This window comes from Mangifera indica, chromosome 1 (assembly GCF_011075055.1).
Source record: "Mangifera indica cultivar Alphonso chromosome 1, CATAS_Mindica_2.1, whole genome shotgun sequence".
Classification (NCBI taxonomy): domain Eukaryota; kingdom Viridiplantae; phylum Streptophyta; class Magnoliopsida; order Sapindales; family Anacardiaceae; genus Mangifera; species Mangifera indica.
Genome location: NC_058137.1, coordinates 6,156,314 through 6,171,282, shown reverse-complemented (window position 1 = coordinate 6,171,282; position 14,969 = coordinate 6,156,314). Strand labels below are relative to the sequence as shown.

The window sequence follows — 14,969 nt, the reverse complement described above, 5'->3', positions numbered from 1 at the left end:
GACCAATGTTCCTCTTAGATCCTTTGTCGAACGCTGCAGGTAAGGGGTTAAATAATAATTAAAAACTTGAATCAGTGACGCTGGGATGTAACCAACCAACAAATGTATGCCGGAATTATATCGCTTTATTTCTGGCCATAGTTGTCGTCATGTTTGGATATGAACAATAATTTCTTCTAAATTTTGTTGCCATTAACACGAAACGTAAGCAAAGCACAAAGTTAGCAGCCCCATTTAATAAAAAGTAATGGCTTTTGAACAACCACTTGACATTATGCATAACAGTATGCCACATGGCTAATCTGTGAGGTCAGGGTTGGTGAGTGGAAACGAGTAAAAGAGTAAACACAGTGTAAGGAAACCTCCTCACCGATATTGTCACTTTTTCAGTCAGAAAGATTTATGACAGTGTTGACATTTCGTGGAGTTGTGGTTGAGAAGGAGAAATGACCCACTTGCAGAAAGATTACCAGCACATCAACTCCAGACTTTGATTCTCTTTAAAACAAAGCCTCTCTGTTTAATTGATTAGATTCTACTATTTAAAGACTTTCAAATTTACACAGCTTTTATCGTTTGCTTTTTTTTTTTTTTTTTTTTTAAATATTGGATTCGCGTAAGATTCAATTTTCCTCTTTTATAGCTTTCTCTTTAATATTATCTTCATTTTTTAAATCACGAAGAATATTTATCTGACTTCTGTTTCTGGTCAGAAAAAGGGCGGAGGAATTTGCTGGATTCATGCCTGTTAATAAAGGAAGGATTTACTTCTTTTTGCATCCACTTTTTCTTCTTTGATGACTCTGCATTCGTGGGAATTGGGTGCTGTATCTGATCGGAGATTCACCAGATTCTCTTGTTTCTGCAGATATTTTACTTGTTACAAGTGAGTTTGTCACGCTCAATATCTTTGTCTATTCTTCAGTTTTATGACAAGTGTTACATATTGGTTTTTGTTATTCAAGTTTTGGTAAAGGATGATCAATGGTGTGTGGTACTATGGATTGACTTATTAGTTAGTTTTAGGCCACCGCTGATATTTCCTGCAGAAATTTCTGGGAATTGGGCATTTCAGAGGAAAAGTTGAATATGAGCTGGGTGCTTTAGATTGCCTCTTTGTTGGTTTGCCTGGAATTTTTGTTGATGTAGGTAAAGAATCAACGTTTTTGGATTGGATTCAGCTCCATATTGTTGCAATTATGGTAGACAGACATGCAACAAGTTTGTTGATGCATTTGTCTGAGCTGTTTATTCAGGCTAAATCTGATACTTGGTAATATATATCAATAAAGTTGAATGTTTCTGTTTCTCCCTTTTTGGTTTCTAATTTTCTTCTGCCTGGGGTGTTTAATTGTAATAGTGCCATGAACCTTGCAGTTGTTTCCAAATTAAGATGTAATGGTGGAATTCTAATGCTGTAGATAAATTCTCTTGCATTTGTTAGTAATGTCCCAATGTTTATTGACATATCCTTTTACTGCTAAATTTGCTTTTAACAATTCGATTAGCTTGGCTGCAGGCAAAAGTTTTCCATCTTGCTGGCAACCTCTCATCATGGGATGGCTCACCAAACTTCTGAAAGGTTCCAGTCATAAAGGTCATTATCATGGGAAAAATGCTGATGATAGAATTTGGAATGATCCTAGTGATTCAGTGGTAAATTTTTGCTGAGTTGAATATCCTTGCATTCATTATCTTGCAGAACTTTCTTTTCAAGTTTGTGCTGTTGCTGACTATATGTGGAAAAAATTGGACACAGGATAATTCATCCGATATTGACAAAGAAGAACTTGATTATGCTATTGCAATATCTCTTTCAGAAGTGGATCATAAGGGAAAAAAAGTGATTGGTAAGGCCACAAACCTGTAAGCATTGATCGTGAAAATTTGTTATAATTGTGATATAGGAAGTTTCTGTGATCACTTACTATGGTTCAGTCTGTGAAGTACTAGGAGATGGCATATCAAAAGAAACACAGAGTGAAGGATAACTGATTGCCAATAGTACTGCTTTGTATGCGTGTACTTGCTTAATTGTTTCCTCTTCTTTTATAAATAACCAAGATTATTTATCATCAGATTATTTTCATTTGCATTTCTTTTGCTCCAGAAGTAATGGTCAAGAGCAGAATTATTGCATCTCATTGTTTTTTAATGTTATGCTATTATTATGTTTAATTGAATAAGTTAAGAGTTTATACTCATGAATACTCTAAAAAATATGTGGGAGAGTTTTACTGAAGTAGAAATCAATTAAAATATTTTATTTTATTAATTTTGAAATCAAGATAATTCTCTTGTCAAACTAGTGTCCATGGCAGACAGTGGGTATGATTGCAAATCGCTTACAAAGATCCATTTACATCTTCTGCTTTTTCTATGAATTCTGTTGTTGTTTTTCAGTCATAATAGTATTGATATGAGACAGGAAGAAGAATTGTACAAAGTGATTCCTAAAAATAAAATTGAATGGAGTTCCTTTATATATTACATGCTACCTGAACATGCATAAGGTCCTTTATAGAGGTGCACTCTGCAAGATTTTGGTATCAATACCAGTTATTTTCATAAGTGTTATATTAATGATGAAATTTCAAGTTCATACTTGTAGTCTCATTAATTTATTTATTAGAAAATGAATCTGACTCGGAGGAAGACATACAATGTATTAAATCTGACTCGGATGAAGATGAAGATGAAGATGGACTGTTTGCTAAAGCTCAAATAGAGGAAGCTAAGCGACTAGCTAAAGCTGAACAAGAGGAATATGAACGACGAGCTCAACAAGAGGAATATGAACGTCGAGCCAAAGCTCAACTAGAGGAGGATGAACAACTTGCAAAGGCCATTCAGGAAAGTTGGAGCATTGAGACTCCTCCTCAAGATGATACTCCAAATATATTTCAGCCTATTCCCTTATTTTATCCTTCTGGTTATAGGTACACATCATTGCATTCAATCTCTGTTTCAGTAATCTGACTACTGTCTATATATGTCAATTGTTTTGACTGTAGCTCTTAGTGAAATATGTTCAAGGGACAAGCAAACAAGCTTTGTTGTGTTTAAATATTGGATTCTCTCTGAAGGAACAAAAGTTTAAGTCTAGGCTAGCTAGTGCAGAAACTCACTGAATTTTAGTTTGACAAACCAGTTTAAGGCATAGGCATACACGGATAAAAGATAGCAAGATGCAGAGATGTCTACTTGTATTTTTAGTCTGTGCAATACTTGTATTTCATTTGTAGATGCATGATTGATTTCATTAGCTTATTCAAGTTGAGTTGACTTAGTAATGCCAGTGGAATGAGGAAACTCATAATTTGATTGTCTAAAATCTAAGTATCTTCTACTTTGAAACTAACTACTGAAAGATGACGGAGAAGTTTTTGACTTTGATTAAATATAAATGTTACAATCATGAATTTTATACTTTATTATGTGGCTTAGTTTGAAATTACCTTTTTCAAGTTAGGACGCATGTCATGGCAAGTATTTGACTTTGGCAAATGCTAAAAGAGATATAGTTGGGGTGCATCAAATCATTATGTAACATCATGAATCTTCATACATAACTTACATGTTATAACATATGTAATTGTGTTATCTATATATATATATATGTCTGCTTTTTATGTTTCTAGGTCTTTTTCCTTTAGATTCCAAACAAATCCTAACCTGGTTGTTGAAAATGTATTTTTCATAGGACCTGTGCTGGTTGCAATATTGAGATTGGTCATGGAAGATATTTAAGTTGCATGGGTGCTTTTTGGCATCCTCAATGCTTCCGTTGCTATGCTTGTAATCAACCAATTACAGATATCGAGGTTAAGAATTTATATAACTTGAATGATAGTTTTATTTGAGTCTGTTAACACTATGCTTGAATTTTTGGCAAATTTTGCTGCTACTATTGGTGGCTTTTCAATTACCAAGAGAATGAAGGGTATGGCTAATTTGATATATCCTTTATATGATAGTTTTCAGTTTCCGGGAGTCGTCCCTATCACAAACACTGCTATAAGGAGCAGCATCACCCAAAATGTGATGTCTGCCATAACTTTGTAAGTATTTTTCCCATGTTAGTGCAGTAGTATTTTTTGGTTCATCTCTCTATGAATGCTAGAACTATTTTTCGTGATGTGCTTTCTAATATTTGGTGTGCACATATAATTATCTATTATCTGATTTTGTGTGCAGTTGTAGAGCAAGGTGTAGGTAGGCTGCTTTTTCTTTTTTGTCAAATAATTTATCTGATGATCAAGGAAGTAGACTAACAGAACTACCAAGCTGATTTCAGGAAATGGTGCAATTACTACTTTCCCTAAATTTCTGAAACCAAAATTTAATCAGTTCTTTGGCATCAATCATCATTGGAAGTTTGCTTGAAATTGACAGACCCCTTGTTTGTAACAAATAATAGAAACTTTTTTCCAATTAAAAATGGTGCATCTGATGTTGGGAAATTGGAAGAAATTGGGATTTAAATTCCTTCTAATTTTATTGTGCATTTTAGTACCATGATACAAAACCATTTTGCTCATGTTTGGATAAGCCAATCTAACAAAGACTAATCATCCTAAAATGTATACAGCATTCACTGTACTGTTACTTTGTGAGGTCATTGACCTTTTGATGATTGGTTGGGGTATTTTTGGAGATTAAAAGATCTTTGCAATCTTGGTTTGTATATGCAAACCTGTCTTAGTTAAATATGCATGTGTGTGTGTTTTTCCCAACATTTGCTGATTTCTACAATTGTAGGATTTCAATGTGTGTCGTGTTATTTTCAAAATTTAGATATATTCCTTTTTAATGGTAGAACTGAAAAGTACTGTTATATTCTTCCCCAGTGTCAGAATAATTCTATTGTAAAGCATTTCTTAATTTCTGTTATTTCTTACAGATCCCAACAAATTCAAGCGGCCTTATTGAGTATAGAGCACATCCTTTCTGGTTTCAGAAGTACTGCCCCTCGCACGAGCAAGATGGGACTCCTCGGTGTTGCAGTTGTGAAAGAATGGAGGTCAGTTGGAAGGACAAAAAGCCCTGTACCATCCTCTCCTTCATACACATCCACATACATATAAAAGAATATATATGAAAATACTACTCACTCTATTTGGAACAAAATTTGTTGTAATCCGTTAAGAATATCTTTTTTGGTGATTCTCACTTAATAGTATTATTGCTAATGCTAACCCTTGGAATCCATGCAGCCGAGGGACACAAGATATATATTGCTTGATGATGGTCGAAAGTTGTGTTTGGAGTGTCTAGACTCTGCAATAATGGATACTCATGAATGCCAACCCCTTTACCTCGAAATACAAGAATTTTATGAAGGTTTAAATATGAAAGTGGAACAGAATATTCCATTACTTTTGGTTGAGAGACAGGCACTAAATGAGGCTATGGAGGGGGAAAAAAATGTACGGTTAATGCACTCAGCTTTTGTATACCTTATGATGAAATCATCTTCTTTTCTTTCTTTTAGGGTGGTGTTTATTATCTGTCTTATTGTTGTCAGGGCAACCATCACTTACCTGAGACCAGAGGGCTTTGTTTATCGGAAGAGCAGACTGTTACCACTGTAGGATCTTATTTTTGATACTTCTAACCTTAAACTGCAGTCTCTAAATTTGATTAAAGATTCAAGTTTATGGATTGGTAACTTATATTAATATCTTTTTACCAGGTTTTAAGGAAACCAAGAGTTGGAGCAGGTTACCGGTTTGTAGACATGATAACAGAGCCTTATAGGCTAGTTCGTCGATGTGAAGTGACAGCAATTCTCATATTGCACGGTCTCCCCAGGTATGCTATCTTTATGTACCTATCTGGAGCCATAAATCTTTGTAACAGCTCCATTATTCATATGACCTGAGTTTATTTTAAACACAGGTTATTAACAGGGTCAATCCTGGCTCATGAAATGATGCATGCTTGGCTTCGTCTGAAAGGTTTTATTTGTCCTATGAACAATAGCACGTTAGTCATACTCAAAATATTATTTATATTGAACTAAGAAGCTATAATTGGGGTATTTGGCAGGTTATCCCAATTTGAAACCAGAAGTTGAAGAAGGTATATGTCAGGTGTTGGCTCATATGTGGCTGGAGTCTGAAACTTATTCCGGCTCCAATGTTGCATCATCATCTTCATCCTCTTCATCATCATCATCATCATCACCACCACCATTGCCTGCGTCAACTAAGAAGGGTAAACGGTCAGACTTTGAGAAGAAACTTGGTGAATATTTTAAACACCAGATTGAGTCAGATTTGTCACCAGCTTATGGAGGTGGATTCAGAGAAGGTAACAAGGCAGTGAGCACGTATGGCCTCAGAAACACTCTGGAACACATCCGTCTCACTGGAAGTTTTCCTTGTTGATTGCAAAATACTTAATGCCCCTTCCTATAACTTAATAGGAAACAAAACCTATTCCCATACCAGATGGATGAATTACACAACGCTCAACAAAATAAGTGATAAAAAATGCTAGTTTCCATGCATAAATGCTGTAACTTTTCCTAATTATTTTCACAACATAGAATGTATTCAGAACCCTTATAAAGAAAGGTTAGACAGAGCTCTTTGTAAACTGGGTTGGATTCATTTCTGGTCCATTAGCAGGTATCTTGTTCTTCCTCGCACTATCTCGGATCATAGGCCACTGGTTTTCATGATTGACTATCTTCTGGTTTCAATCTCATTGACATTAGTATACAAAATAACAAATAAATACTACATTATGTTCATATGGTTCTGTTTTTATCATCCATTGTATATCTGCTGTTCAATTGGATAGAGCCTATGGCCTCGCTCTGCATTGCATTCGTGAATGGTCAGGAGCCATTTTTGATTAATTAAAAGACAACATTGGCCCTTGGACCCTATTGTATTGATTATTCATTTTGTCATATGAATGGCTAACAAATAACTAAAGAAAAAGGAAGCACATTTAAAACCTAAATGCATGTTACCGTTTTAGTACAGAGGGTAACACAGTTATGTAGAAAGGTTTTAGGAGAGAGACAAGTTGCTGCCTGTAAGAAAATCTATTAATTTAGAAAGCATTGCATATGAGGTATTCCTGTAATATTAAAACAACTAAATTCAGCTTTTTATAATCTAGGCAAGATCCCGAGGATTAAACTGATTTATTTGTTCATGTAAATTTATATTGCTATAATCCCAAAGATTAGCAAAATTTGTGGTATTAAAACTTTTAAAATAAAGTTTGGATTCGAATTTTTATCATATTTGTAAAACTTTAACTTACTTAATATAATAATTGTGGGTTTAGTTATTGTATCTCGGATTTATCCGTCTAATAAGTACGGATGAATCTTGGTATAACGGTTGTGAATTCGATTATTATACTCTTAGTTTACTTGTCTAATAAATATAGATGGATGGACCGGTTATTAAAAAAAAAAAATTTATATTGCTCTCTCTCTCTGTGAGTATTCATGTTTACTGTAGCAAGCTGCACTTTTTGTTTTTTTCAAGTTCTTTTACCTTGTCTAAATGGCAACATTAGTAAGTACAAAAACAACTTTATAATTACATTCATAGCTTATTTACTTCCCTGTAACTTATATCACAGAACTAAAGATTACTGCAATTTAATTCAAAAACAAACCGACCTGAAGACGAAAGAAAGTAATTTTGACATCTTTATTATACTTTAACCCCGCGCCAAAAACAAAGGTTCTGATCTTTGTACATCTAATTGAATCTTCATCAATGACGAAACCACTTCAGCCATGCTGGGTCTGCTTTCAGGTTCTTCTGCCGTGCAGGCTAGGCTTAACTTTATCATACGCGCAGCATGTTGCATCTTGTTTTTGGCTTGGAGATTGGGATCTATCAGGCAACCAAGATTAGCTTCTGCATTTCTTCCTTCCATAATTGAAGAAGCTGCTTCAGCTAATAATACTTCTTTTCCATTCTGCAAATAAACTGCTTCTTTTCCTGTAAGCAATTCTAGGATAATAACTCCGAAGGCATATGTATCCATCTCACATGTCACCAAGCCATATTCCATATACTCAGGTGCCATGTAGCCTTTTGTCCCGAAAGAACCCCTTACAGATGAATACCCACTTTGTTCCCACACAGCTGAACGGGCAAGGCTGAAATTTGCAACCTTAGCCCTTAAATCTTTATCGAGCAAAACATTGCTACTGCTTATGTCCTTGTGCACATATCCAGAGTTAGTGCAGTTATGAAGATAATGAAGCCCATGCGCAACATCCAAAGCAATCTGAAACCTATAATACCAGCTCGCAAATTCAGGGTGCCTCTTGTTTTGGAGCCAATCGCTTAGAGAACCGTTCTCCATGAAATCATAAACGAGGTAAAACCTCCCTTGGTGCTCACATGCTCCACAGAGGCTTATCAGATTGAAGTGGTTGATTTTTTTCAGCAAATTCACCTCCTTGGATATGCTTTTGTTCATTTGTTTTATTGCTACTGTTTTTCCTTCAAGTAACCCACGATAAACTGAGCCACTTATCTTGTTTTCAGTGCTGAAATTTTCAGTAGCCATTTTCAATTCTTCATGTCCGAAGAATTTCAACCCTTGATCAACTGAAGCAATATCAACCAGCAAGCCCTCAGGTAAATCCTGTTTCTTTTTTCCTGCTCCATTGATTTGTGAAGCCTTGTCTTTTTTCTTTTTGTAATGCAATAAGACTATAGACACAGCAAAGCAGAGGACTAGCAGAGAAATTCCTATTCCAGTCCAAATATAAACCCATTTCCTTGACCCCTTGTGGCTAACGGTTGGAACAATCGCAGAAGAATCGGATGGCGGAGGGCGGTGAATTATGGTTTGGGAGCTTGAAGGTTCAGATGGCAGCGGAATAAGAATTGTTGTAAAGGGGTATAAAGTTGGATCATCTCCAGTAAACCCATTAGCATAAGCTATACTTTCTTTACTAACATTAAATCTCATACTAATATCAGGAACATTATCCCCCCATGTAACTAAATAAGTAACAAGAAATTTGGTGCTATTTACAGTTTGATTACTTGTGGGGCAAGCACATCTCAGTGGTACTTGTAAAATCAAACCAGGATATAAGTTTGTTGCACTATAAATGTTCTCACGCATAAGAATATTACAGGTAGAAAGACCCTGGAAAGTGTCATTTGCGATGGTGAAATAAGTGTCATATATGGAGGGAATAGTGAAAGAGGTGTTGGCCTGATAATACTGACCTGAACAGGAACAATTTACAGGAACAATCACCTCTTTATCTGTAGGTAATACTTCTGTAAAACTTGAGATATCGTTGAGGCGAGCGAGTTCTGATGGGTCTGCAGATGTGAGTTTAGATATGGTGGAGACTGTATCATAAGGAGGTTGAGCTCTGAAGATCATAAAAGCTCCACAGGATTGATATTCACTATTACAAGAGTAAAGAAAAGCTGGAGATGGACCTGTTTCATCTTTTTTATCACAGTCCAACACTGAGTTGCTTGAATAATTTTGTTGAGCATTGATGTTTGGCAATAAAAAGCAGGAGAGTATGAAAAAAATCTGCAGAACATTATCCATCAGGAACTTCGTTTGATTTAACAATATATTGGGAAGATTTTTGAGAAAATTGTTGAACTCTGCAAGGCTTAAGAATTCTTAGATAGAACAATCATGTTGACCTAGTAGGATTTCCAGGGCCTTTCCCCAGTCAAGTCTACGGTGATTTAAAATAAAGAAATTAGTCGATTTAAAGGACTTCTATTTGGTCCTTCGTCCAAATCAACCATTGACCAAGCAAATTTACATATATAATCTATTAATGACTCATAGAATCAGAAAAGGTCCGTTGATTTTTTCATGATCCTGTGAGCAACTGGCTTATAGCGCAGCAGAATTATTTCTAGCTGTTTTGTTGAAATTCCAGAAAAAAATATTTCTTAATTGAGCATTTAATTATTTAGGAGTGAAGTGATGTTGATGTATTTTGCGCGTAAACGAACAAGATGAATATTGTTATTACTAAGAAGAAAATAAAAATATGCTTTCACAATAATTATAAGTTAAAATGATTTCTTTTTATTATTATTTTAATAGTGTGACTAGATTTACCTTTTATTTAAACATTAATTATACATGACATTAACATCGTATTGTTGTATAACTGTTGGCATGGGATCATATAATTGTGAACCATAATACTATTAATTTATCAATTATGAAAGGTTAAAAGGACTATTTTTCACTTAAATATTAGTCTAATTTCAAAAGTATATTCATGATGTTTCGAAAATTTAAACACCCACATATGAATTAACTGTTATTAGAATTTTTAATTATGGTTAAAGATAAAATCTTTATTTTATCAATATTATTAAAAAAATATAAAATTCGTTATATTTTTTTGAATAAGTTTTAAAAATTAACAACGTTTAAAGTTTTCTAACATAAAAAAGTAGCATTCCCCCTCCAAGGAGATACATATTTACGATTTGACCAATGCATGTGAAGACTGAAGAAGAAGCTGAAAAAGGAAGGCTAGAAGACCAGAAGACTGAAGAAGAAGCTGAAACGCAGATGTTAATTAGTGGGAAAGTTTTTTCTTCCTTTGACCTATGCATGTGAAGACGTAAAAAATTTTATAAAAAAAAGTGCATGAAGACGAAGAAGAAAAGACCATAAGACTGAAAAAGAAGTTGAAACGTCTGCATTAATTAAAGGGAAAGTTCTGTTTGGCCAATGTTTGTTAAAAGGAGAAAAGAAGGCCAAAAGACTAAAGAGAAAAGAAGGCCAAAAGATTGAAGAAGCTGATACGCCTGCATTAATTAGAGGGACCATCTTTTCCGTTTAGCCTTTGTGTGTGGAGATGGAGAAAAGAAGGTCAAAAGACTAAAGAACTTTAATTAGAGGCAAAGTCTTTTTCCCATTGGCCAATGTGTGAAGATGGAGAAAAGAAGGTCAAAAGACTAAAGAGAAGTTGATACGCAAGCATTAATTAAAGGGAAAGTTTCCCTTAGACCAGTGTGCATGAAGCAGCTCGCCAACTACTTGGTTGTATAGCTTGGGTTTGAGTTTGAATTATTTATATTGACATAAAAAACTTAGATTCATTTTCAAGCTTAAATAAACTTAATTTGAATCCAATATTGTATAACCCAAGGAAAGACCATTGGACAACTATGAAATGGCTCTTTGGAAACATCAACGGTGCAATTGATTTTGGTTTGATTTATTAAAGTAGAATCATGAGGATGGAGCTAGAAGGTTTCATTGATTCTAATTAAGTTGGTGACAAAGATAAGAGAAAATAAGCCTGGTAATATTACTTTAGTGGTAGATCAAAGGGGGTCAATTGACCCTTTTTACATTTGAAAAATTATCGATTTATATATATAAAAAATATCTATATAATCTTTAATATTTTATAAAAACTCTTTTTAAATTTTATTATTTTTTATTAACCCTTATATTTTACTCTAATTTAACCTCGATTCTCCAAAGTTTTATCCCTATATCCGTCACCATTAATTATTTCATAGTTTATGGGACTGTGTGAGATGGAAATCACAGTTGCAACTTCTTGTAGCCTTCATAACCATGGAGTCTCAGTTTATTTAGCAATAGAAGCTATCAGAGAGGTTGCTTGTATCAGCCAAATTAATACAGTTTATTGTAAACTGTATCATAATTTCCTATCCTTTATCGTTTTGTTACGAAACAATGGTCAATTTTGGCTGAAAATCTTCCTATTTGAAAATTTTCTATCCTTCACCATTTGTTAACAGAATTTTGTTACAGGTTACATTGATTTATAATAAAACCATTTACATATATTTTATAAACACAAACTAAGTATACAAATGGTATAATCATATGATTAAATATTATTTTATTTTTAATTTATAATCACCGTAATTATACGATGGCATAAAAATTCTAACCGAATTTACTATATGAGAATTTTGATGCAACACTCATTTTCCTTGGATTAATAGCAGAATTTGAACATAATCCAAGGCAATGAGGAATAACCCAGATGAATAAGCACAAATTTCACAAGATACCAAGAACGTCCGCATTGAATTCCAGAAACTGGTAGCAGGGCAATCAATGGATAAAAGGGAAGCTGAAAAAAGATGAGTTGAAGTTCTTACTTTTTCCTTGGGAGCTCAAACTACAATCTAGTACCATTTAGCCTGAGATGTTGTTTGACAATTCCCCAGTCAATGAAGCGTTCAAGATTCTCGAGAGAGAATGCACTATTTCATCCATGGCTGGACGATGAATAGCATTTTTATTCAAGCAACTTTCAATCAATCTGATCACAGTCATAGCAAGTTCGGAAGGATAGTTCCCCTGCATAGAGGGATCTATGAAGTGTCCCAAATTTTCGTGCCCATCTTTAAGCACAACATCCAAGGCATCTGATAAATACGTATTATCTTCTCCATATAATGCAGCAGCTTCTTTCCCAGTGAGTATCTCCAGCATGAGAACACCAAATGCATAGACATCAAGCTTTGTGGAAACTATACCATTTTCAAGATACTCAGGAGCCATGAAGCCTTTAGTCCCTACAATGTGCCTTGTCAAGGCAAACTGACCTTCCTGCCCCTCTGTTGGCCTTGCTAGGGAAAAGTTTGCTATTTTAGCCCTGAAATCACTATCAAGTAGAACATTACCGCTATTGATATCTTGGTGAACATGAGGAGGACTGGTGAAGCTATGCAGATACTCAAGTCCTGCGGCTACATCCAATGCAATTTGTATTCTTTGTACCCAATTTAAAACTTTCCCTTCATTTCTGTTGTCATAAATCCAGTCACTCAAGGGTCCATTGTCAGCAAACTCATAAACCAAATACCAATTTCCTTCATTGAAACAAACCCCAGATAGGTGGACTAGACTAGAATGATTGATCTTGTTCAATAAATTTATCTCCTTCGATACATCTCCATTCATTTTCTTAATGGCAGCAAAATCACCATTTATTGTGCCACGATAAACAGATCCTTTAATCCAACAACTGGAGCTGAAATTATCTGTTGCAGATTGAAGCTCTTTAAAATCGTACACCTTCAGAGATTGAGCTATATGAGACATAACGTCTAAACCTTCCTGAGATTCTTCATCCGAATTTTTGTTTAATGGCACTACACGTTCCTCAAAGCCATCTGAGACGACAGTTGCCACAGGCTCCCTCCTACTTCTGCGAATCAACAGAAAGAAAACTACCCCACCGAAGATCAATGTAAGAGCACTGCCTGCAAGAACCCCTACAACGGCATAAATCCAAGTTTTCCCTGAGCCTCCATTGGAGCCAGATTTAGAAGATGGGGGTGAAGATGGAGGTGGTGGCGGTGGCGGCGGCTCTGCGGTTTGAGCATCTGTTGGCAAATTTTGTAAGGGAACTAGTACTGTGGTGAAGGGATAAATGGTGGATGCTTCCTCAGAAATCTCATTAGCTTCAAGAGTCCTTCCAGTATCAACACCATATCTTGCACTAATACTAGAAATGGTGTCACCCCAAGTGACTATGTAGCTCAATAAATACTGAACTTTGACATGAGATTGGTTCTTCGTGGGACAGGCACATCTAAGAGGAACAGTGAATCTTGTACCAGAATATAAATTCTTAGTAAGAATAATGTTTTGTTGCTCCAGAGCATGGCAAGTTGACAATCCTTGGAAGGTATTATTTGCTATAACGAAATAGGTGTCATCGTGCTGAATAGCATGAGTGGTGTTTGCCTGGTAATACTTACCTGAACAAGAGCAGTTTACGGGAACTATAACCCGCCAATTTGTTGCGAATGTAGCACTCTCAGAAACTCCATTTATTTGAGAGAGCTGAGATGGATCAGAGTTCAAGAGTGTGGAGATGGAAGCTACAGTGTTGAAAGGAGGGAGAGATCTGAAGATAAGATAAGCTTTGCAATTCCTGTGCAGGCCATTACAGGAGTACCCAAGAACAGAGTTTGAATATGAAGTATTCACTATGCCGCAGGCTGTTGTAGCTTTTCCAACATAAGGCTGCTGAGCATAAATTGAAGAACAGAAACATAGCATCAACAGACAAAAGACAGAAATCAGAATAAGGGAAGCCATTTTGAACATGGAAGAACAGATGTAGCAAGTCAATGTGTTGCTAGACAAATTATTTTATGAGGGGTTAACTGTAGACTTTGTGAAGCGAAATTTCTGGGAACATGCCGTTGACCGCACCCACCATCATCAACGCTAAGGAATTGAGCTTAATCGAAGTTTGGTAGGCCCGAAACATACTATTCCAAGCATTAAAAAAGAGAAGGCCGAAGGACTATGTCCCACCCAAAGTATGTTATTATCTCAAAGTGCTCCTGTTAACTTTAAAAATCTCATTTATCCATCCATGAACGGTTAAAATTAACGAAACCCTAACCCCTTAAATTTTTATCTCTTCCCCCCCCCCCCCCCCCCCCCTTCCCAACCCCTAAAAACCAATTATTTCTCCCTAGACCAAGTTTTAAAAAATAACATTTCTCTCCTAGGGTTTGGCTTTCAATCGCCTACACCAAATTCGACGACGAAACTTTCCAGAGGCATTGAAAGCTAAACCCTAGGGGGAAAATGCTATTTTTTAAAACTTGATTTAGGAAAAAATGGTTAGTTTTTAAAGGTTAGAAGAGAAAACTAGATTAAATTTTAATTTATTTTTAATATTATAGATAAAATGATAATTTTATCCTGTAAACCGTTAATTTTAACAATTCATAGATAGATAAATGATATTTTCATAGTTAAGAAATGAAAAATTGAGATTACAACGTAGTTTAGGTGGGAAATAGTCCTTTGGCCAAAAGAGAAATATTAAGCAGGTAACATTCAGAAATTGATTAAAAATCAAGGCTAGGATAATGTAAACAACTAGATATGACATCTCAATGGAGCCACAGACAAATTCCACAATAATATTGTAAACAGTAATGGAAAATTTCTTG

The 14,969-nt window shown here is 35.2% G+C and overlaps 3 protein-coding genes across 7 annotated transcripts; 1 reads left to right on the top strand and 2 right to left on the bottom strand.

The window, feature by feature from the left end:
* Nucleotides 1-195: 195 nt before the first annotated feature.
* On the top strand, nt 196-6,760 carry LOC123222369 (protein DA1-related 1-like). 5 transcript variants are annotated; one of them, XM_044645104.1, is made up of 13 exons: nt 196-352; nt 714-886; nt 1,509-1,656; nt 1,760-1,850; nt 2,612-2,939; nt 3,704-3,824; nt 3,978-4,061; nt 4,904-5,023; nt 5,217-5,429; nt 5,528-5,590; nt 5,696-5,814; nt 5,902-5,960; nt 6,052-6,760. In XM_044645104.1, the coding sequence occupies exons 2-13, from the start codon at nt 798-800 to the stop codon at nt 6,390-6,392; spliced, it is 1,776 nt and encodes a 591-aa protein (XP_044501039.1). In that variant the 5' UTR covers nt 196-352; nt 714-797; the 3' UTR covers nt 6,393-6,760. The 5 variants fall into 5 exon arrangements, with proteins under 5 accessions (XP_044501039.1, XP_044501032.1, XP_044501063.1 ...); XM_044645097.1 differs by lacking the exon at nt 196-352 and adding an exon at nt 359-616; XM_044645128.1 differs by lacking the exon at nt 196-352 and having other exon boundaries at nt 360-886; nt 1,520-1,656; nt 2,633-2,939.
* A 785-nt stretch (nt 6,761-7,545) lies between these two features.
* Nucleotides 7,546-9,700, bottom strand: LOC123217152 (lysM domain receptor-like kinase 4). The gene has a single exon (XM_044637954.1). It carries the CDS (start codon nt 9,568-9,570, stop codon nt 7,693-7,695), a length of 1,878 nt encoding a protein of 625 aa, XP_044493889.1. The 5' UTR covers nt 9,571-9,700; the 3' UTR covers nt 7,546-7,692.
* Nucleotides 9,701-12,040: 2,340 nt separating this feature from the next.
* On the bottom strand, nt 12,041-14,197 carry LOC123193498 (lysM domain receptor-like kinase 4). The gene has a single exon (XM_044606524.1). It carries the CDS (start codon nt 14,104-14,106, stop codon nt 12,181-12,183), a length of 1,926 nt encoding a protein of 641 aa, XP_044462459.1. The 5' UTR covers nt 14,107-14,197; the 3' UTR covers nt 12,041-12,180.
* Nucleotides 14,198-14,969: the final 772 nt, after the last annotated feature.